A 22,568-nucleotide genomic window follows, 5' to 3' on the forward strand; every position below is an offset into this window, starting at 1 on the left:
GTCTCCTCACCTCTTTGGAGAGCCCCTCAGGGAGGGCACAGTGGGCCCCATCTCAACCCTGGGCTTCTGGGTAAACTGAGGCAAGGAGGTGGTGGTGAAGGGGACTCTGGCTTCTGGGCTCCTCCTGGCTGAGGGGCAGGAACCTCCAGCCAAGATTGGACCCTGTGGGGGGCTGCACCCCCAGGCAGCACCTAATAGCCACCGGCCCGGCCCCCATGGGTTCATAGCACCTGTGGGAAACTGAGGCACCCTGTGGAAACCAGCCTGCTGCGGGAGCTCTGCTGGCTGCAGGAGCTGGAGGCAGACCAGCACGGGGCTTTGGGGCTTTCCCTCCTACCTCTGGTGTGACCTGGACCCTGGGCCCACATGTAAACCTCTGAGGCCTGGAAATGGGTCACGGTTGGGGCCAGCGCTCCGAGCCCTCGCCCGCCGGCCTAGCCTGAGGGCCTCACAGTGGGTCTCTGGACACCCACAGTGAGCTTGTTGTTCTCTTCGCTTTGCAGATCAGGAAACTGAGGCACAGAGAACCAGCAACTGGTCCAGCAAAGGACCAGGCTGGAGTTCAGGGCCAGTGGTCAGGCTCCAGGACCTGGGCTCTATGCTGACCCTCGATGAGAGGTGGGGGGCAGCAGATCCCTCCCTGGGGGGCCACTGCCACCGTCACTCTCGTCCCTGACGCTGTACCCCATGATCTCCCTACTAGGAGCTCTGAAAGTCCAGCTTCTGTCCGCCCGCACACACTTCAAAGGACAGGCGTGGGGGCTGGGCAGGAAGGCATTGGCCGTCCTGCTTCACTGCTCACGGGCCCGGCAGCCCCCGCAGGGTTGGAGCCGGAAGCACTCAGCCCTAAGGGGCATTTGTCCTCATCCTGTCCCTCGTCACCCAGAGACAACGGGTGTCCCTCATATGTTCTGCCCTCCCTCTCCTGTCTGACCAAGCCTACCCCTGGGGGCCCTGGCTTGTCAGCCCAGGCTGGCATCAGCCCAGTTCTGGGGTCAGCCTGGCACTGGAGCCAGGAAGTCCGCAGCCCCTGGGCTCCCACCCCCACCGCTCCCGCTTTTTGGATGGTCCCTCTTGGTTTCCAGTGTGCCAGCCAGCTCTGCGCCACTCCTAGCTTGAGCCCCCCATGGCTGCCTGAACCCAACCCAACAGCCTTTGTTGGAGGGCAGTGCCATATCCAGGATCCCAGGTGGCCAGTCCCTTGGTGAGTGGGCCATCCCCTTAGTCTGGAGCCATTCCAGGATGGGCATTTCCAGACCAAAGATGGGAAGGCTGCCCCCTGCTGGCCAAGGACCAAGGATGCCATCTGGGTGGGAGCTGTTTTGGGCACCCGCAGACCTCCTTGGCCATGTGGCACCTGCCTCTGTGCTTTGTCACCATCACAGATAGGGAAATGGAGGCAGAGTAGCTCGTCCTGGGTCACACAACTGGAGGGGTCAGGGCTGGTGCCCAGGAAGCCTGAGACATCTTCACCCTGACATGTTTCTTGTCTGGTCTAGGGTTCGTGGGTGGTGTGGGGCCTGGGCGCGGGTGGGGAAGAGGTGGTCGCTAATGTTCACAGTCCGTGCTCAGATCCTGGCTGTGTGCTCACCGGCCTCGGAGCGTGAGCAGGACAGGGCCTCTCTGGGTAGCCATCTGGGCTGGGGGTCCCACCTTGTGTGCACGTGGGGCCTGAGTGAGTCATGTAGGACGCTCCACAGGGCCTGGCACAGGGTGGGGCTGGTTATTATCATGGTGTGAGAGGACGCAGGGCACAGGAAGAGAAAGGACAGCTGGTGACTCCTGGCTCCTGCAGAGGTCCACGAGGCCCAGCTTGACCCCCAACTCTGTCTCCCGTGGGCACCCCCCCCAGGCCTCGGTGCCTTTGTCATGCTTCCTCCTCTGCACAGAAATTCTGCCGTGGAGACCTCCCAGGCAGAGGAAACCCCTCATTCACTTCCCCCACCTAGAGGGCAGGACCCCCGCTCAGCTCTGTGCTGCCTCAGGCAGCACCACACCCAGCCTTCGGAGCATTTGTCCCAAGACTCCTCAGAAAGAGCCTGGAAACCTTGTGCCCATGGGGAGGTGCCTGGGGTGTGTGCAGGAGGCCCTGAGCCCCTGGGGCCTGGGCTGGCACATCCGTCCTGTCAGCCCCTGCGTGGCTTGGAGATGGAGTCCTATGCTGCCCCTGGAAGGGGGACTCCTGTTCTCAGGCCCCTAAGTGGGCCCCTGGGAAGCGTCCACAGTCATCCCCAGGCTGCTCTAGTCCAGGCCAGCCCCACCCCATGGCTGTGGACGTCACCGGGCCTGCATGGCCCTTCTGCAGAAAGCCAAGTTTCTCCCAGCAGCCCTCAGCCAAGTTTGCCTGATGACAGTCTCAGGTGATTGCGTAACACTGGCCGTCCCTCCAGCTATAAACTCAGGTGCTGGGCAGCAGAGGCACTGCGAGCGCTGAGCTGCCATGGAGGCCAGGCTGCTGAGCGCCATCCTGGGCGTTGCCATGGTGCAGGTGCAGACAGCCGTGCAAGACCTGGACCTGCAGAAGGTGGCTTCTCTTCCGTGCCTTAGGGAGGCTGGGCAGGGGGGCCCAAGTGGCCAGCTGCACCAGTGTCCCGTCACTCCAACCCTCAGCAGATGTTGGAGCAGCTCCCTCGGGGCCTCAGGACCACCCATGTCGGCCCCCTCAGGCAGGCGGCTAAGGGTCTGAGCAGAGCCTGCCTGGTCTCTCCTCCCTGTGAGAGATAGTGCCCAGGGACAGGCAGGGGCAGAGGCCTCCCTGCAGGTCTCCCATGGGCAGGCCTGTGTCCTCAGCCAGGCCGCTGATCCTTGAGGGTCTCAAGGGTCCAGGGCTCAGTGTGGCCACCTCCGGCTCCTGGGTCAGTGGGGTCCCTCCTGCTCACTGTGGGCACAAAGGAGGCCTGGCCCACTGCTTTGCTTCTCATCTAGATGGTTCCGTCTTTGCTGGGTCTGTGTTGGCAGCCAGGCCAGGACAACATCAGCTGGTTCAGAGATGACAGGTGTTGGGGACAGATTTTTTTTTCTTGCAAAAATGATCAGTTTCCAAAGTTTCAGATGGAAGTTCTAGGTTCTGGGTGGATTTCTTAAAGGAAGAGTTCCCCCCTGCGGTGAGCTCAGACAGGGCTGTGCCTCTTCCGTGGTGACAGGGCTGCTGGTTGCTGGGGCCCCCCGCGCTGCCACCTGCTTCCGGGCATTTTTCACAACTGGCGCTGTCCAGCCCATCTCTCGTGGGCTGTACCCACCCTTGCCCTCTGGCACCCTCTTCCCAAGGCAGGCAGCAGCAGAGGCCCTTCTCCTGGGGGTCAGGCCTGGGTGGGGAGGGGCTCACCCTGTTGGCGACACTGTCTGATGACTTGAAGGGACCCCTCGGAAGGATGACCACCTGCTGGTTTGCCACTCACCCTTGGAGCTGTCCGCTGACCTTTTGGAGCCTGCCAGCTTCCTGCCCCAGGAGGTCCTGGAGGATGTGCCCCCTGAAGCCTGGGGTCAGGGTCTCTGTCCAGTTGCCCCAGACAGGCTCGGCTCCAGCTCCTCTCTCTAGATTACAGGATTCTGGCAGGAAGTCGGTGTGGCCTCCAACCAAACCCTGGCACTGAAGACCCCGAAGAGGCTGGAGGCCTTGTTCCTGACTTCGAGTGGGGACCAGCTGACCGTGAGGGCTGCGTATAGCAGGCAAGGGGCCTCGGGCTCTCGGGGGCTTGGGTGGGAGCAGCCTCTGGCCATGTGCCTGCGAGCAGCCTGGCTACACTAATTGCAGCTGTGGGATCTGGATGATGGTGTCACTTTGGTGGACCAGCCCTCACTGCCCAAGACCTTCACCCCTCCCCCCAACTGGCACCGCCTCCTAGAGCTGCCAGATGTAGACCTGCCCCAGAGCTGCATGTTCTCCCACACGTAAGCGGAGATTTTTGATGAAGCCCCGTCAGTTTATGAGAAAGGGAAATGGGCAGGTGGCTCTCAGGTGGTCACAGAGCCACGGGGAGAGGCTGCCATGGCCCCTGCCCTGCACCTCTGCCCTCCCTGTCCTGCTCCAGGCTCTCCTTCCTGAAGACATGCTCCCCACCAGTGCCCCCCAAGTATGCCCAGCAGAAGGAATGTGGGCTGGTGTTTTCCTAATGCTCACTTTGCTGCCTTCCAGCTCAGGAAGTTGTGACATGGAAAACATAGTAGGCTCAGGGACAGACGTTCCGGGGAAATTTGTTTTTCCTGGTAAGAACCCTTGCCCTGTTGCTTCAGCTACAGCCCCTGGCCCTGCACACAGTTATTTTTGGCCTCGCTGTTCCCTATGCTGTTCCCCACACTGTGCCCTGCACTACTCCTCATGCCCCAGACTCTCCCATTCTCTCACCAACAAGCCCGACGTCCTACCGGGGCTGCTCTAGTCCTCCCTCTGACCCCTGGCGTTATGGGCGGGTCTGGGTGCTGGGCAGGGAGACACTGGAGCTGACCCTGCACCCGCCCACCTGGGAGGTCCGCCGACCCCAGGGGTGCCGTTCTGCACAGTCTAACCTGTCCCCCTCGCTTCCCAGGCAACAGGGAGATCCGTATCATCGACACGGACTACAAGCACTATGCCATCCTGCAGCTGTCCCTCTGCTGGCAGGGCAAGGACTTCCATGTGCTCAAGTACTTCAGTAAGCTCCCTGGGGCGGGGGCTCTGCCCTGCTACTGCCTGCGGGGGGCAGGGGGAGGCGCTGCTCAGCCCCTGGTGCCACACAGCTCGCAGCCTCGAGGACGAGGATGGACCAGGCTTCTGGAGGTTCCGGGAGTTGACAACAGACACGGGGCTTTACCTGGTGGCCCGGCACGGTGAGCCCCAGGTCTTTGGGATGAGCAGTGGGCTGGGGACCCCACGGATGGGGTCGGGGTGCCTGTCCTGCAGCCCCTCACACTGTTTCTGTCCCACAGGGAGGTGCGCCAAGCTGCTGAAGGAGGTGAGCCTTCGTCCAGCCTGTGTTGAGCTCCACTTGGGTCCCTGGCCTGATGGAGGCCCTGGCTCCTCTACATCCTGTGCCTCCAGGGTGGTGACAACAGGCTGCCAGGCCGGAACCCTGGGGGTTGGGTGTAAGGGCGGGGCTGGGTGGAGGCAGGGGTGGGGCCTGGGCCTTGGTCCCCAGGCTTCACCCAGCACGGTGGGCAGGGATGCTGGTGGCTCTGCGGGATGCTGGTGGCTCTGCGGGATGCTGGTGGCTCTGCGTGCTCACATCCTGCCTGGTTGGGGCCCTGTGGGCATGTCTCGGGCCCCTGTGTCCCACACACATAACCTGCTCGACTTCTCTGTCTCGACACAGCCCCAGAGGTGGGGACTGTCACCCGCTTTACAGGTAGAGGAACTGGGCGTGCTTTGCTCAAAGCCACACAGCAGTTAGGACACCTGGTCCTAGCTGTGGCCCTGACTGCTGCTCTGTGGCTTTTGGGACGGCCAGCCCCTGAGCCCCTGCCCTTCCGAATTGCAGGAGATGATCTAGAGGGCACCCCGCTCCAGCCACAATGCTGGGAGCCCCCCACCCCGCTTCTCTGGTTCTTGCCCAGGGGGCGACCTGCACCAGCTCCAAATAAACCCACTACCAAACCTGCTACCCCTAGTCTTTCCTGGGAGGCCGCTGGGAGACAGGCAGGGGAGGTGCCCTAAACCCGACAGCAAACCTGACTATTGGGTGGTCTTCGCTATCTACTGTGACAATCGCTGCTGTATGTGAGCCATGTCAGATGCCACCCCTGACTGGACCTCCCCTGAAGGAGCTGAATGGGGGGCCACAAAGTTACATGCAGGGTGACAGCCCCCTGTCCTCTCCCTGCCTCCCCCCAAGGGTTTTTCTCTGCCCTGCCCTGCTCAGAGCCTGAAGGTCAGGTTGCCCCAAGGTGACGCTCACTGCTAAGTCTTATCCTGCTCCTGAGGGCCAGAGGCCACCCCAGGCAGGGTCCCTGAGCAGAGCTTCTGGTTCAGATGGCTGGGATGAAAGGTGACCACACCCCACTCCTGCCTACATTCTCCCTATTGGGAGAATGGCTCTCAGTTGTCCCGACTCCAATCCCATGGACATTGCTTTCCAAGGCTCGGTCATGGCTGCTCTCCCAGGCCTCCTCCTCCCAGGCCTGGGTCCCGTGATGGGTGGTCTCGCCCAGACCTGCACTATCGCCCCTTTTTCTTCCATCCGCAGGGGCTGGAGTTGGTGGGCAGAAAGGGTGGTCTGGCTCAGGACAGGGTGACCCGAGCCTCATGCTCAAGGTCATGAGTGCGGGGGGGCAGAGGGCAGCCCAGCCAGAGTAAGGACCACCCCAGAGTAGGGCCTGCCTGGGACTCGCCTTAATGAATCTTGAACCAGATCCCAAAGACCCACTGGAGAGATGCCTGGAGGCTGAATTCTGACAAGCAGAGGTTCTGGGAACCACTGGATGTCCCATGGCTCTGTGTGGCCACAGTTTGAGGCAAGCAAAGGAGCCTGGCCTGATGGAAAGCACTCAGTCTGCCTGCCGACATCACAGAGCTCCACCGGCTGGGTGACTGAGATGACAGGAAGTTATCTCCTCAGGGTTCTGAAGGCCGTGCGCCCTTGATTGGGTTGCTGACGGCTGGTTTCTGCTGAGGACTCTTGACCTGCAGACACGGGCCCCCTGCTATGTCCTCCATGGTCTCTTGTCTGCCACACGTGGAGAGGTCTCTAATGTCCCCCTCTCCTGTAAGGGCACAGGTCCCACTGAGTTGGGGCTCCACCCTTATGACCTCGCTTAACTCCATCACCCCTGAAAGGCCTGACCGCAAACACACTGGGGGTGAGGTCTCCAACATCGGAATTCTCAAGGGACACACTTCAATCCATGACAGACGCCAGCGCCGTTCAGAGGGTGATAATGGAAACCAGGGCTTCTACAGAGGCTCATCACTAGGGCCAGCACAGAAGTTACTGGACACGCGGAGAAACAGAAACGTGTGAGCTGTGGGTTCAACAGCAGCAAATGAAAGGGCTCCTGAGAGGATCCGGGGCTGCACTTTGGAGACCCGGTGCTTAGAGCAGCTGCTACACTGAAGCAGTTGTTCCTCTTGGCGGGGCTGGCTGCCCCACGCTGCGGCGGCTGTTAGCGCACGAGCGCGCCAGCCACAGCTCGGACAGCTAGGCCATCTCCAGAGCCTTGCTTCTCTGTTTCTGCCGTCGTCTACGTGCCATCCACGCACCATCTGTCGGTCATTTGCCTATCTATCGTATCTGTCATCTATCTATCATATCTGTCATCTATCTATCATATCTGTCATCTATCTATCATATCTATCTATCTATCTAGCTAGCTACCATCTATTTACCTATATCATCTGTCTACCTATCATCTATCACTTATCCATCTATCATCCATCTACCGTGTTTCCCCGAAAATAAGACCTAGCTGGACAGTCAGCTCTAATGCATCTTTTAGAGCAAACATTAACATAAGACCCAGTATTATATTGTATTATATTATATTATATTATATTATATTATATTATATTATATTGTATTGTATTGTATTGTATTAAAAAGACCCGGACTTATAGTAAAATAAGACCGGGTCTTACATTAATTTTTGCTCCAAAAGACACATTAGAGCTGATTGTCTGGCTAGGGCTTATTTTCAGGGAAACACAGTATCTATCTATCTATCTATCTATCTATCTATCTATCTATCTATCTTTCTATCATCTATCTATCTATCTATTTCTTTGTCTAATAGGGTAAAACTTGACAAACTGAGTTTTCCTATAAATTTATCCATTTCATTTTGAACCTCAAAATTATTTGCTTGGAGGCCAGCAAAGTATTTTCTGTTGATGAAATTTCCCCCCTTCTGTTCCAAATATCATTCCCTGCTCTTGTCATTTATTACTTTGTGTGTTTATGGTCTCTCATCTTTTTCTTATTTGCGTTAGCTACTGGTTTGCCTGTTCTGTTCATTTTTCGAAGGATTTTGGTTCATTAAGTACATCTGCTACTTTCTATTCTTTACCTATGATTTTCTGCTTTTATCATTCTTGTGGTTTGTTTACATTTTGTTCTTTGTTTAGTTTTAAAAAATTAAATTTATTGAGGCAACACTGGTTATTATATAACTTCCAGGTGTAAACATTGTAATACGATATCTGTCTGCTTTTTTGCGTTGGGGATTTATTTTTATTCTTTCGTTTTTCATGATCTAAATGGTTAAGGCTGTGATGTTCATCTTCTGACCACTGTTTCATGGTGTTTTTATGACATTTCTTTTAAATACATTCTGTAATTTCAGTTTGTATTTTTTTCTTTCATCCAAGAGTATTTTTTAAAATAGAAAGTGACAAATTATCCTAGTTTTATTGTATTTTTGTCAGAGAAGTTTGTTTGTAATCATTCTGCTTCGTGGATGCTTTCTTTGTGGCTTAAAAATAATTGATTGTGTGCAGGTTTTACTGTGTATTAATTCAGATGCAGCGTGACGTGCGTGTCCCTGGCATCCCCGGCCGCCTTGGTCCTGACCCACATTGGGTCTGTTCAACCCACTTTTGCTGCAGTGCTGTGGCAGGTCCCTGTGGGCAGTGTGTTTCTAATGGCTTTGCTTGCTGTTCTGTTTGCTCTGGAAACTTTGAAGCCAGCTTGCTGCCCGCATTCTGAAAGACATTTGTCATTTGCCTGGAGACGCTGAAGCACCTTGCTGTATCAGTCAAGCCCCGTAGTACATTTGTTTCCTAAGCACAATCAATTCCCATTTCATTTTCTCCTATTTTTGTTCATTGCTGCTCTTAGCTTTCACAATTCCTCATTCGAGATGTTCTTTTCCTGCCTTCAGTGCATTTAAGTTACTTTGGAGTGTGTGCCACAGTTTCCTTCTGCTTTCCCACCCTGCAGGGTTTCCATTTGGGGAAAGGTTTTTATTTTTGTTTTTGTTTCTCCTTATAGTAGCGAAGTACAGACTACTTGAATCTGTGCATTTCCTGGACCGCGCTGGCAGTTTGGGTGGCTTATAACTTTCCTAATTCATGTGTACCCACCAATGAGAGTGCAGTAAATTCTCTTGAATGGATGGCATTTTGGGGTATGGGTGTATGTGTGACATTTGCTTGTTTCGTCTAGAAAGGCACCCTTAGCCCGATCTGACTCTTCTGTGCCAGCAGTGCTGCCTTTCTGAGGTCACCTGAGCCTCCCAGTCCTGTCCCATGGAATGGGGGGGCACTGTCCTACCCGGGCCCCTTTGCAGAAGTCTTGCAGTCAGAGCAGACCCCTTCTCCTATGGATCATTTTAATCCATCTTTGGTCTTCCGTCTCCTCTCTGTGGGTTTTGCAGACCTCCGAAACTCTCCACAGAGGCTCGAGTGAGACCCCTGATGGATCTTTGGGCTTTTTATTTACAGACAATGGGAGGTTTCTAACATTTGTTTTCCTCTTTCAGAGCCACTCAGCTTTCAGAGGATGGTGCAGAGATTCAGTTTGAGTAATTGTTATTACCTTGTGTTACACAGAAGTCCTTCATCTACACCGCTTTTTGTAGGTTTCATCTGTGTTATGAAAATCATGCAAATTCAACACAATTTCAAATATGGTTCTCAGCTCATTAAACAGAGGAATCACAGCCATTTTTACAGGCTTTGCAGTTTGTGTCCCCAAAAGTTCATATGTTGACATCCTAACCCCTGATGGGAGGTGGGATGTTTGGGAGGTGAGGAGGTCGTGAGGATGGGGCCCCCATGAATGGGATTAGTGCCCCTTCCATCCCGTGAGGACATTGCGAGAAATCTGAAACCTAGAAGGGGGCCGTCCCCACCCCACTAGCATCCTGCAGACTGTGAGAAACAAATGTGTGTTGTTTACGAGCCCCCACCGGTGCTGGTGACTGAGCCGGTTGGCCTTGTAGCTCCAGAGCAGGAAGCTGCACAGGTCTGCTTCTATCGTCTGTTTCGCTGTGGCTTCACACACGTCATCTTAGTCTCCATTCTTGTCAGGAAGCTGCACTTGAAACAACAGCAGACAGGATTGATCTGAAGAGTAGGGAGATGTCTTTGTCTCCCTGTTTCCATTTTCTCTGTCAGCCACCTAGGAAGCCGGCAGTTGGGGACCATCCTGATCCAAGTTCAAGGCCTGAGACTCTGGGCCCCAGAGGGAGTAGGGAGATGAGCTGCGGGTTTGTGCCAGGCTAGTCTACTTTTGTTCACCTTACCCCACTGTGGGTCTGCCATGGTGGCATGTCAGAGGCCCCTCCTTGGAAAGCCCTGGCCAGACAAATGGCTTCATCTTTCTTCCACCTTCCAAATCTTGCCCATTCTTATGTCAACAGGCGGGAAGCCGACAAGCCAAGGGTTCTGGGAAATGCAGTTTGTACGTTCTCCACCGCCCCCCACCCCCTGGCAAGGACCCTCCAGGCCTTCTTCCCTGGGTTTCAGGTGCTCAGTCAGATTCTGTTGAGCCCTCTGCCTTCTGCTCTCAGGGAGCCCTGGGGGTCATGCAGTCCCCGGATGGCCCTGCCAGGGTCTTGGGGAGCAGAGGTGGCAGGCTGGCCAGAGTGGGTCGGTCGGGATGGGTGGAGCGGAGGCTGGAAGAACAGGACATTCCAGGCTGAGATGCTGGCTGTGTGTGGGGGCAGGGGGCCAAGGCTGGCAGAGCAGAAGGTGGGTGGGCCAGGACGGAGTGGGAGCTTTTTTCCTTTTGATTTTGGGGACGTTTTGTATCTTTAACAATGAACAAAAAGATAGACAAAGCCACAGCTACTGAAAGAGCCACTTGTTCTTGGCCCTCTCCTGGAACTTGACCTTGGCCTGCTGTTGGCCTGGGCTTCCAAGCAGCATCTCTGGTCTTCCCAGACAGAGCAGTGAGGGAGAGTGTTGGACCACCTAGGGAGGGGAGGAGACTAGGCTGTGTTTGGCCTGGGATGAGGGTGTTTATTTGGAAGCTCCAAGCGGAAGGAAATCTTGAGACTCTGGTGGTGTAGGGCAGGGCTGGGCACACATTGCCCGCTCTCAGTGTGTCTGGGCAGGGTGCAGAGGCCACCACTGAATTATAAGTCCCCTCCTTTGGGTAATTTCACCACTGTGAAAGAAGAGAGGCTGAAATGGTATCCCGGTGGTTACTGGCCGCCCACAGCGACACATTCAGAGCCATATAAACGGGTTTCCAGCAGCTAGAGGGACTGTACCCCAGCCCGAGGAGTGTGCACTGGTGTGTGGGCCTCTGGGAGGATGAGGGGTGTGCTGCTGACTGCCCTTCTGGCTGTGGTCTCACTGCCCAGGGCCCAGGCAGTGTGGCTGGGGAGGCTGGACCCTAAGCAGGTAACAGTCCACCTGTGGGGGTCTGCACATGCCATGGGGCACGTTGGTCCTGGAGGCCAGGCCCGTTGAGGGCCACACAGCCTCTGGGCTACCCCAGGGCCAGCCCAGACCAGCACAGGCTATGGGGGATGGGCTGGTCGGTGGGAGGGGTGCCTGGGCTCCCAGGCTGGTGGGGGGTGCCTCACCCACCCCTCCTCCATCCAGCTTCTGGGGTCCTGGTATGTTCTTGCTGTGGCCTCCGGTGAAAAGGACTTCGCAGCAGAGAAGGCCACAAAGAATATCGAGGGGGTCGTGGTGACCCTCACTCCAGAAAACAACCTGAAAGTGCGGTCCTCCCGGCACAGGTGAGCGAGGGTGCACCATGCCCACTGCCAGGCCTCGCTCAGCAGGTGGGCCAAGTCCGATGGCCCCGCACAGAGGCTTCCTGGTACCCGCCTTCCCTCCCCTCCTCGCCCACTCTGCTCCGAGCTCCACCCTCTGCCTGGCCTCTGCATAGCATCTTTGAGGCATTTGGGATTTCACCCTGGGGAGAACGTGAGGTTCGACTTCGTTCTTTTCTAGATTGCTACCCAACTGCCCAGCGTCATGTAGCCAACTGTCCTCTCTCCCGCCCGACCCGAGACGTTAACTGTCCTGCATGAAACACACGTCTTTCGATTTACCTTCAGACTTGCTGTTCTGTTCCTTCATCAGCTTATTTGTTTGCAAACACTGTTGTTTAACGACCACAGCTTCTAACATGTGTTGTTTGTTGCTTGGCTCTTGCTGTTTATTCTTCCTTCTAGAGTTTCCCTATTTCCTCGTGACCGTGGGCACGAGCTCATCCTGGCGTGCAGAGACCATGGCACACTTGTTGGGTTTGTGCTCTGCCGGCTTCAGGACGCTGGCCCCACGGTGTGGGTACTCAGAGGGGTCCAACTGGGCCAGGAGCAGGGCTCCGGGTGCCCAGGTCCCTGAACAGAAAGACGCTGGCCGGGCTTGGGGGGCAGTGCTCCCCTCCGGTGCTGCGTCTGGACCCCGAGCTGACCATGGGCCCTTCCCTTTCTTTCCCAGGCTGGAAACGTGTGACCTGAGCGTTATGGAGTTGGTGAGACAAAACTCTGGATGGGTGTTTGAGAATCCATGTAAGGAAGATGCCACTGTGGGCGCTGGCTCTATTTCCCTGCCTGCATTGGGCCGCAGCTCTGGGCCCTCTGTCCTCCTCAGTCTCCCCAGGCCCCCTGCAGGTTGGGTCCAGTGCTGGTTGGGAAGGGGCGGGCCCCATCCTGAGCCTTCAGCATAGCTCTGGGCCAGGACATGAAAGGACCTCGTTTCGCCAGAGGTTTGGCGCCAATCCTGAGGATGGAGAACTCGACTGCCCTTCACGCTCAGCTGGGACCCCAGGACTCCCTGTGTAGTGTGTGTGGGTGGTGGGACCCTGGCACTCGGTCCCAGTGGGGACAGGATCCAGGAAGTGTGACCTGTGGCTCCCCAGTTGCCCAGGATGTCGCAGTCCATCTGTCACTGAGAGCAATGCATGTGGCACGGGTCGGGCAGGGGCGAGGGCAGAGCTCGGGGGCTGTTGGCCTGCTGGGAGGGCCTTGGGGAGGTCTGACGGCCCCACCCTCTGGGGCTCTTGTCCCCCAGCCCTGGGCGTGTTGGAGTACCGCGTGTTGGGCTCTAACTTCAGAGACTACGCCATCGTGTTCACGCAGCTGGAGCTGGAGGGCGAGGCCTTTAGCACGGTGGAGCTGTACAGTGAGTGTCCGAGGCGTGCTGGGCGTCCGTCCTCTGCGTGTCAGGGCTGCAAAAGCACATGCAGGCTGCAGCGGGGGGGGTCCGCCCCCCACCCCCGTGCGCCTGTGCCTCCTTCTGCTCCTCATCCCGGCATGAAGTCGCCAGCTGCGGTCCCCACACCTTCCTTCCGGGCCTTCATCCCCCACTGTCCTGCTCTTACTCTGTCTGCAGAAGGCAGGGCCCTGCATGGAGGGAGGGACGGGGGCCCCCTGACGCCAGTGCTGGGGGTGGGGGAGGGCCCCACGGGGCGAAGGGCCTTGGGGTCAGAGCAGGGCAGAGTCCCTGCCAGCCAGCCCCCCAGTCCTGCTGCAGACAGGCCTCCCAGCCCCAGGGCATTCAGGGGCACCCTCCACCCCGCCCCCCAGGTCGGGCGGAGTGGGCCAGCCAGGCGGGCCTGAGCCTCTTCACCAAGTGGAGCCAGGGCCTGGGTTTCCTGTCGCAGCAGCAGGCCAGGCTGCAGACTGACCGTGAGTGTCACTGGAGTGGCTCGGGGCCATTCTGATGCCCAGGGGCGTGCTGGGACATCAAGGACTGAGGGAGCACACGCTGACCTATCAGTCTTGGGGACCCTCCTGGCCTCAGGGAGTCGGGCAGGACTGGGGGGTCTTCAAGGAGTCACTCATTCCCTACCCAGAGTCAGGCCTGCAGGGACGGCCCCATGGCCTGTGAGGCTGTGGGCAGGCATTGGAAGGGCACCTGGGTGCTGGGGTGGCTGAGGTCTGTCCTGGGCAGCCCAGGGGGGCAGGTGAGAGCTACCCACCTCACAGCCCATCTCGCCCCTACCCCTGCAGCCACCTGTGCACGGAAAGCCTTCCAGGTAAGCTGCTTCTGAGCGTCACCCCGGGCTCCCTGTGCAGCAGCTAGACCCCGGGGGCACTGGGAACCCCCACATCCCAGTAGGCAGGAGGGGCCAGTGTCTCCACTGCCGGGAAGGACTGGAGGGCCAGGGGCCAGGTGCTTTTTGGGGTGAACCTGGAGTCCCCTAGTACTCTTCTCATTTCCAGTGAATGGCATGGCTGCTGGGGAGCCAAGACCCACCTCTCTCAGCTGCCCGGTGCTCCCAGGGGATTGGGTGCTGCAGACCTGAATAAAAGCATTCCAGAAGCCCGCCCATGCCTCCCGTGTGTGCTTGGGGCTCATGTTCGGATGGCAGGGCTGGTGCTCGGCTGAATCACAGAGCAGAGAGCCAGCTCTGGGACAAGATGGCTCGTCTGTACCTGCGTCCCTCACAGAGTCCCTCTGGGTCTGGGACACCAGGACTCAGACCCTGGCTCAGAGGTGGGGCTGGGCTGTGGAGAGCACGGCTCTGCAGATCGGAGGCTGCTGTGCCTGGGCTACAGCAAGACCTGGTGGTCTGGATGCACTTTGGACAGGGTGCTGGGCGGAGGAAGCTGGCAGTGGTGCCCACCAGGGCTCCTGGCTGGGCCACCCTGGTGTCTGGGGCATCAGAACTTGGCTTTCCCTGGTTGGGCTCAAGGCAGGGGCAGCAGAGGGCCTGAGCCACTCGGGCCTCCTGTATTCTGGGGGCCCTGCCTGAAGTCCTAGAAAAGCAGGGCTGTCGGGGGAGCTGGGAGGGAGGCCGGGTGGGAGCTGCCCACCACTCACAGTGAGGTGCACGCGGGCCTCGCTCTTCAAGGCAGAGCGCATGCATGTCCAGCCCAGGTCTGCCCATCAGTCTCTGCTCTGGCACCATCAGAGCCCCAGCTGCACGTGTCCCACGCAGTGAGTGACTCACAGTGACGCCTCTCTCCCAGGGGCTAGAATGAGAGGCCCTGGGGCTCACTGCCAGCTGAGATAGCTCCAGGGCACACATGGCGACTCGAGGCCCAGGGGAGTGACCTCGGAAACACGATGGCCTCTGTCTTCACGGCCTCCCAGGCAGGCAAATCCCAGAGTGGCTGTGCAGCTCTATGTCCCGGGGAGGGCCCAAAGCCCCGGCCCTCCCCGCCTGCCCACCCCAGGCTGTCTGAAGGCTCCGGGTTGGCTGGACGCCCACGGCGGGGCAGGTGGGCGGGGTAATTTAAAGTCGGTGTTCAGTGGCTAAGGGTGTAGGGCCAGGATGGGGCTGGGGCGGTTGCCACCTGTGCTGGTCTTGGCGCTGGTGCTGCCTGTGGGGTCTCAGCCACAGGGGCAGCTCCCCAGGGAGTCTCACAACCTCAACTGGAACAAGGTCAGCCTGTGTGCAGTCTCTGGGCCAGGGGCCCGGCCACAGAGGGCCGGGGTACAGGGTGGACAGCTGGGAAGACGTTTCCTGACAGTCTTCAGGTGGCCATCCGGGCCCATGGGCAGCCCCCAGGTGACAAAAGGGCTCTGCCGGCCCAGCAGGCTGCCCCCCTGCTGCCCACCTTTCCCTCAAGGGCTGATGACGGCATCTTTTAGGGACAGGCTAAGATTGCAAAACTCAGCTGACAACCATGGGCCCCACGGGCTAGGAGCCCCTGGGTGGGGAAGAGCAGAGAGCCCCAGACAGGTGCGGCCTGAGGTTACCTGGAGATGCCGGGCAGGTGGGGGGAAAAGGAGGGAGAGCAGGGCATGTTCTGAAATAATGAGATCATTGGCCAGTGGAAGGTTTTGGTGGGGGTGGCCGTGGGCACAGGCTCTAATGGACTGGTCATGCCTGGGAGCGCAGGTTTGCAGCAGGATGTCTGTGGGATGGGGTGCAGGGGTGAGCTGGAAGGAAAGGGGTGCCAGGGAGGCCCACACAGGCAGGAAGTCCTGGCATGCAGCGCCCACAGCCCAGCTGGGCATTTGCCGCCCCCTCCCGCCACGGACCTAGACGTGGACAGGGCCTCAGGCAAAGGTCACTGGTCCAGTAGGTTCTCAGGGGCTCTAAGAGGAGCCCCAGAAACTGGGAGCAGCGTCTGTGCTCCCCAGCACCCTCTCTGCAGTTTTCAGGGTTCTGGTACATTCTTGCCGTCGCCTCTGACGTCCACGGCTTCTTGCCGGACAGAGACAAGTGGAAGCTGGGGGCGTCCGTCGTGCAGCTTCACAACGTGGGCCAGCTGAAGGTGGTCTTCGCCTTTAGCCGGTGAGGGGATGAGCACAGGGGTCCCAGCACACCCTCCATAGACCACTGGCCGCAAACAGGGTGGCTCCCTTTCCACAGGAGAAAGGGGCTGGGGTGCAGGGCCATGGCTCTGTCTGCAGGTCCCACAAGGACTGTCTGTGCAGCCATGACCCCCATCACTTTCTGCCCCTGAAGTTCAGGGGGCTGATTTGGGGAGAGGCCATCACAGCCCATGGGGCCCTCGGCAGGCAGCAGGTGTTTGGAGGTTTCCTTGAAGCTTTGGGACTGGCCCTTATCCAAGTTGGAAAGTTCTGGAATAACAGAGCCTTGAATGGACAGGAGTTGGGGAGTGAAGCTTCGAGGTGCTCCTGGCCTCAGCCAGCCCCACGGAGCAAGGGCGGGAGGAGGGGGACAGAGAAGGTCGACCTGAGGAGCCTGGGGGGGCCCCAGGTGGGAAGAGAGGCTCCCGGGCCATGAGTTGGCAACCCCACCTTGCCCCTCCCAGGTCACGGGGCTGCCAGTCCCACACGTTAATTCTGCGGAAAGATGGGAAGAAGGCCGTGTTCAGGAATACCTGTACGTATGGGGAAGACTGAGGGGTGGAGGGGCCATGGGCTCATGGCCACTGAGACACTGGATGTGATGTCCCTGACAGCACTGTCCCCCAGGGGTCCCTTTGCCCTGAGAACATGGCGGCAGGCCGGCCGTGGTCCCAGAGACTATCCTTCCCAAAGGCCACAACAGGTGTCATCCTGGCACCTGGGCCTGCAGGGCGGGGTCAGGGGAGACCTTCCAGGTGCCCTGTGTGGGCGGGAGGGTCAGCGCAGCTGTCTTCTCTTCCCGTCCATCTAGTGAAGGGGGTGCAGGGCTTCCGCGTGCTGTCCACTGACTACAGCTACGGCGTGGTGGACGTGCGCCTGGGCCGGGCCGGCCGGACCTCCAAGACCCTGCTGTTATTCAGTGAGTCCAGTGGGCCAAGCCCTGGTCCGGGCATTCTGGGTAGTGAACGAGGAAGGTGAGGGGGGCGGGGGGGGCTCTGCCTCAGGCAGTTCGGTGCGGCACCACAAGTCGTGGATTACAGAGGGACATTATTTCTCAGGTGCCAGCAGGGTGGGGGTCTGGGGAGGGCCCTCTTCCTGGCTGGCAGGTCCTCACATGATGGGGGAGCTCTGGCCTCCTCTTCTAAGGACACCAATCCCATCCTGGACCCCACCCCCGGCCCTCACCTGAAGCTCGTCCCCTCCTAATGCTATCATACTGGGGCCTGAGCGTATGAAGGGAGGACAAAGGAGCAGCCAGCCCACAGCGGTGCAGAGTGGTGGGCAGGGAGAAGGGGGAAAGGGGGCTGGTGGGGAGTGGGGACTCAGGTGGGTGGGCAGAGTGTAGGCCTCTGGACACCGAGGCCACACAGGCAGGTCTCCCAAGTGGCCACAGCAGGGGTGAGGGGAGAGGCACTGCAGAGCTGAGGTCAGAAAGTAAGAGTCTGGGAGCAGGGCCTACTATCTGTGTGGATGCAGAACCCCCACTCCAGGGCTGAGGTGGGATTAGGGGAGCAGGGAGGTGCTGACAGAGAAGGTTTATATGGAACCAGGATGGGAAGGTAGGGACGTGAGCCACTTCCAGGCATAGAGGGGACGGTGCAGGGAGGAGGATGAGCAGCCCCCCTGGAAGTGCTGGAGAGGGCAGGGAGGGGCCTGGGGAGCCTCCTGGCAGGCCCAGCAATGCAGCGGGAGGGCTGCCAGCCGGGCCTGGGCAGACGGGATTGGATGAGCAGAGAGGGCTACCTGAGGGACCCTGCATCCTGGGCCTTGCTGGGGACACCCGCCTGCCTGGGAATGGAGAGCACACAGAATGACATCCACTGGTTTTCATTTTGCCCTTAGCAGCACCCTTGCTAATCCGCCTGAGAATTCCGAGGCATTTTGGTGTCTGGGGGCAGGGTTGGGGCGGGGGGGGGGGGGGGGCGGTCAGGGGAAGCCCCAGAGAGCGGAACTGGAAACTCTGATGTTGAGATTGTGCTTCCCAACTGCAGGCAGACAGAACACATCCAGCTTCATGAGTGTGAAGAAGTTTGTGGATATATGTGAGATTCTGGAGCTCACAAGGGGTTCGACCATTCTCCCCAAAGATGGTAAAATGTGGACGCAAGGCTGTCAGGCAACACCTCTCCTGCCCCTGCCCCTTCCGTTCGAGAGCTGATGGAAGGGTGACGATGCCATCTTCGTAAAGATGTGAAGCCACTGTGCAGACATGCCAGAGTGTGATGCCCTGTCCCCTCCTCCTGGCTTTTACTGACATCGGGGCTTGTCACCCGGGCAGGCCCTGCACAGGCGGGCGAGGTGGCCCTGGAGCATCCCTGCTCCGTGGGATCAGGTCTGCACTGTGGCTGGAGGAGCAGGCTGTGCATGGCTTCGCCCTCTGCGGTGCCCCAGACTAGCACACGGGGAAGTAGGGAGAGCAGGTGTGGGTTCCCTGACAGCACCCCTGACCCTGTCACCACCTCCTCCCTCTCCCACAGCCTCCTGTGCGCACACCATCCTGCCGTGAGAGCCAGCCGTCTTCCTGTTTTTCCTGTGGGGCTGACTTGTGATCCCCCAGGCCCCAGAGCATTGTTCCAGATGTCAGGTCTTCACATCCAACTGCTTGTTGAGAGGTGTTTGGTGGTCCCAGGCCATCGACAGTGTGACACCCAGGGACACGGCTCTAACCTACACGACCATCAAGAGACGGGGGTAAGAGGGCACGTGCTGACTGGGCAGGGAGGTGCCAGACCAGGCCCCTTCTGCCCTGTCCTCTGGATTACACGGCAGAAAGATGCTGCCAGCCCTTAGCTGCTGTGAAATAGACCAGGGCCAGTCCAGTGTCATCCTTCTCCTGTGTCTTCTCTGCTGTGAGTTTCTGCCACCATTCTCTGTGTTCCTGGACATCCTACGCTTTCTTGGGAAGCCACTGGCTTATTCATCAAACATTTATAAGCACTTGCTGTGTGCCGGGCATCATGCTAGCTGCTGGGGGAGGGGGACGAAGCAGTGAGCAAAACAGGCAAAAGAGCTCTCAGAAGTGATGCCTGGTCAGGACAGCCAGGCCCCGGAGCAGGCACCAGGCTCACCGTGCCTGACACTGAGAAACAGACCTAGAGGGACCAGCGCTACACAGCAGCAGGGCTGACAGTCCGGGTTGGGGAGAGCTTCTTGGAGGAAGTGCCATGTGAGCTGGCAAGGGAAGGGTGGTGGGAGTCCAGTAAGCGATGGTGGGGCTGGGGGTGCAGCTCCTCTTGGGGGGAACTGCCTTTGAAGAACCCCTTGGGGAGGTGGTGATGGAGCCGTTTGGGGGGCGAGGGGAGGGACTGGGAGAGGTAGGCCAGAGCGGGTGGCAGCCACAGGAGAGGGAACGCCAGCAGGGTGTGGGGGGTGTGCCTTGGAGTTCCTCTAGGACATTCCGTGCACATGTCATGTAGGGAGCTGGAGTTCAGAGGAGAGGTCCAGGGTGGGGACAGATGTTTTGGAGGCACTGGCATGTACTTGGTCATGGAAGTCACGGCATGGACGAGGACATCTACAGAGGAAATCACAGGAGTGCGTCAGGCAGCTCTGACCACATAACAAACAGCCACCATGGCACCTGCTGTCACTGTCTCACCTGGGTCCGTTGCTTCTCCAGTGGGACACACTTCAAAGCCCTGGGCAAGGGCATGGATGCAGGAAGGGGAGGAAGCTCCAGGCCCTGAACGCAGCCCGCACCAGCTCTCACCTCGGCCACACACTTCACGTCCCTTCTGCCTGTCAGGTGTCTTCACCCCATCTTGCCTCTCAGGTTCCCTGAGTCTCATTTAATCAGGGTGTTGGCTCAAATCAGGGATCTTGTGGTCTCCACTCCACAGAGGCCCCTCTAGGTCACACACCTTAGAAGTAAATGGGAAGTTACCAGATCCCCACTTGCTCAGCACCTGTGGTGGGACAGCGAACATGTGACTGCAATAAAACGGTCCCGTCAGAGAGAAGCATGGGGGGCACGGAGCAGCCGCAGTCCAGGCAATTCCACAGTCTGCAGGGACCACGTGACTGCCTTCCTTCTTCACATGTTCCTCCCTCACTTTGGCCACTTCTGAAGGAGACATTGGGACACGGCCATGTGCTCAGCAGGTTTCCTGCCTGCAGGAAGTCGGTGGCCCCACAGGCCTTTTTCCACTTTGCACCATCTCAGTCAGTGCTTCTGCCAATGCAGCTCTTTGAACCACTTTGTGGGTTTTCTATGTAGTGGATTCTAACTTAATCCAGGTACCAAAAGTCACCCCACAGTTCCGCAGGGAATAGCCTGTCTCTCCATTTGGTTGTTAGAATTCTGGGTCTTTCAGCCTGCTGAGGGACAGTGCCTCGAGCGTTCCAGGATCCCATCTGTGCAGCTTGAGAGGCTACATGACACACCTTAATCCCTCCAGAGGTCCCAGCAAAGACTTCACACTGGGTCTGGTTTGTCCCCAGTCTCTGCTTCCACGGCCATGTCCTAGATTGGATCCTAGGCCAGGGCTCAGCCATCCCATGGGGTTTGCCTTGGAAATGAGAGCCCCTGAGATCCTGGGGGACCCCTGCCCACCTCCACCCATGTGCTGCCCACTGCTCTGGGCATCCCCACGGGGCACAGGCACACACACACACACTCTGACTGCCCAGCTGGGGGCCAGAAGGGGGAGCACACTGGGAGGTAAAAGGGGTTGGAGGCAGCTCTGTATGGGCCAGGGACATCCAGGCCCCGGCAAGATGCCTGAGGCTCAGCAGGGGGAGGAGAGAGATGCTAGGCTGATGGGCAGGGGGTGCCCAAGGTGCCCAGGGCAGGAGCCTGGGGTCTGACGTCCTGTGTCCGCCACTCTGGGTACCTGGAACTAGGAGGAGACCCCTTCAGTATGGAGGGGGCTTCCAAGAGAAGCTGGGGTACCTAGCTGGTGTGACACCTGGGGTCCCACGGCCTGCAGAAGAGCCTGTGTCCCTGGTTCTCCATCATGACTCACTGCTCTCCCAGTCCTTGGAAAATGCGTCTGCTCCCTCGAGGTCCTTCTGAGCAGAACGCAGTCTGGGGTTTGGGGATCTTGGGTCCTGGGTAGTGCAGAACGTGACAGAGCACTGGACCACTTGTCTGGGGACCAGGGACAAAGCCATCCTTGTTGGAGCCTTGAGTCTTCATTTGGAAGTTTGTACCGAGTTATGTCCTGGCTGGGGTGAGGACGCTTTGTGGATGAACTGGACACCAGGACAGTGGGGTGAGAGAGGGGAGCAAGAGAGGCTTCTGAGGTCCCTGACATGACCCCTGCTCCTTTGCCTCCTGAGCCCTGGTAGACTCACTGCCTTGAGGACCCTGAAGGTTCATATTTTGTTTATGCTTTTTCTATCTGGGGCTGCAGTTCTGAAGATGAGCACCAGGGGGCGGGCGGTGCCCACTGTGCTTAATGGAGCAACTGTAGCAGAAAAGGGACACCCAGGGGTCATTCTGGGTCTCCCTGCCTCCAACCAACATGCACATTTATTATTAACCTCCATCTCCGCAATGGAAGCTGCTCAGAGGTAGGAGGGATACTGAGACCCTTTCCTTATTCATTCAGCTTCTGTGCCCCCTGCACTCACCGTGAGCAGGGGCCCTGCTAGGCCTGGGGGAGGTGCTGAAAGGACCTACATGGTCCCTGCCCTCCATTAGCTCACAGCCTGGAGGGGCAGGTGAAAGCAAATCCAGGTGGGGAGAAGGGCAAGTGCTCTAGGGAAATGAAGCAGGTGCTGGAGAGAGGGCCCCTCCGTGGGGTCCATGAGGCCTGCATGGTGACACCTATCTGCGACCAGCAGGACAAGAAGAACCAGCCCTGCACGTGTCTGGGAACAGTGGGGGGTGGGGGTGAGGTACAGAGACTTGGAGGCAGAAGAGGAATCAACCAGTGGCTGGAAAGAGCTGGGCAGCAAGGAGGGAGGGAGCCAGGAGCGCAGGGCCAGACGCGGCCTGGAGGGACGTGCAGGCTGTCTGTGTTGTGTGACAGTATTGTCCTGACTTACAACACCAAACGTTGAGCGTCTCACAGTCTCTGTGACCGGGATCTGTCTCGGCTCAGCTGGGAGCCTCTGCTTTAAGGTCCCTTGGGCGGCTGGGGCTGTGGTCTCAACTGAGGCTCACCTGGGGCGGGGTCTGTCTCTGAGATCAATCACGGGTTATTGGCAGGGTTCAGTTTGGACCGGGGCGGGGGCAGTTTTCAGATCTTTCCTGTGGGCGGGGACCCCCTTGGTAATCGGGGAGTCCAATAGGACAACTCATATCTGATCTTGCTTCTTCAAAACATGGGATCAAAGAGACAGAGGGACAGAGACAGAGAGACACAGAGGACAAAGAGACATAGACAGATGGACACAGAGATGAAGGAACACAGGGGAGAGGGAACCAGTAGAAGTTACAGACTTTTCATAACTCCACCTTGGAATGCTACATCATTTTGTCCTATTCTAGTCATTGGAACCCAGTCACAAAGTCCATCCAGCCTCGAGGGGAGGGGGTCAC

General features: G+C 58.4%; 3 protein-coding genes across 5 annotated transcripts; all 3 read left to right on the plus strand.

The window, feature by feature from the left end:
• The first annotated feature begins 2,440 nt into the window (after nt 1-2,440).
• LCN8 (lipocalin 8) lies at nt 2,441-6,268 on the plus strand. The gene is made up of 7 exons (XM_074331555.2): nt 2,441-2,524; nt 3,539-3,669; nt 4,136-4,206; nt 4,527-4,631; nt 4,717-4,806; nt 4,906-5,061; nt 6,159-6,268. Exons 1-7 carry the CDS (start codon nt 2,441-2,443, stop codon nt 6,266-6,268), a joined length of 747 nt encoding a protein of 248 aa, XP_074187656.1.
• Nucleotides 6,269-10,852: 4,584 nt separating this feature from the next.
• Nucleotides 10,853-14,142, plus strand: LCN6 (lipocalin 6). Of its 3 annotated transcripts, XM_019756680.3 has the most exons (7): nt 10,861-11,257; nt 11,462-11,601; nt 12,311-12,381; nt 12,884-12,994; nt 13,399-13,500; nt 13,825-13,850; nt 14,038-14,142. In XM_019756680.3, the coding sequence occupies exons 1-7, from the start codon at nt 11,168-11,170 to the stop codon at nt 14,038-14,040; spliced, it is 543 nt and encodes a 180-aa protein (XP_019612239.1). In that variant the 5' UTR covers nt 10,861-11,167; the 3' UTR covers nt 14,041-14,142. The 3 variants fall into 3 exon arrangements, with proteins under 3 accessions (XP_019612237.2, XP_019612238.1, XP_019612239.1); XM_019756678.3 differs by lacking the exon at nt 13,825-13,850 and having other exon boundaries at nt 10,853-11,257; XM_019756679.3 differs by lacking the exon at nt 14,038-14,142 and having other exon boundaries at nt 10,858-11,257; nt 13,825-14,031.
• Nucleotides 14,143-15,085: 943 nt separating this feature from the next.
• On the plus strand, nt 15,086-19,014 carry LCN10 (lipocalin 10). Its single transcript, XM_088793003.1, has 6 exons — nt 15,086-15,203; nt 15,922-16,061; nt 16,546-16,616; nt 16,893-17,000; nt 18,073-18,171; nt 18,559-19,014. Exons 1-6 carry the CDS (start codon nt 15,093-15,095, stop codon nt 18,585-18,587), a joined length of 558 nt encoding a protein of 185 aa, XP_088649129.1. The 5' UTR covers nt 15,086-15,092; the 3' UTR covers nt 18,588-19,014.
• Nucleotides 19,015-22,568: the final 3,554 nt, after the last annotated feature.

This window comes from Rhinolophus sinicus, chromosome 16 (genome assembly GCF_057876585.1).
Source record: "Rhinolophus sinicus isolate RSI-liver-muscle chromosome 16, RSI-T2T, whole genome shotgun sequence".
NCBI lineage: Eukaryota > Metazoa > Chordata > Mammalia > Chiroptera > Rhinolophidae > Rhinolophus > Rhinolophus sinicus.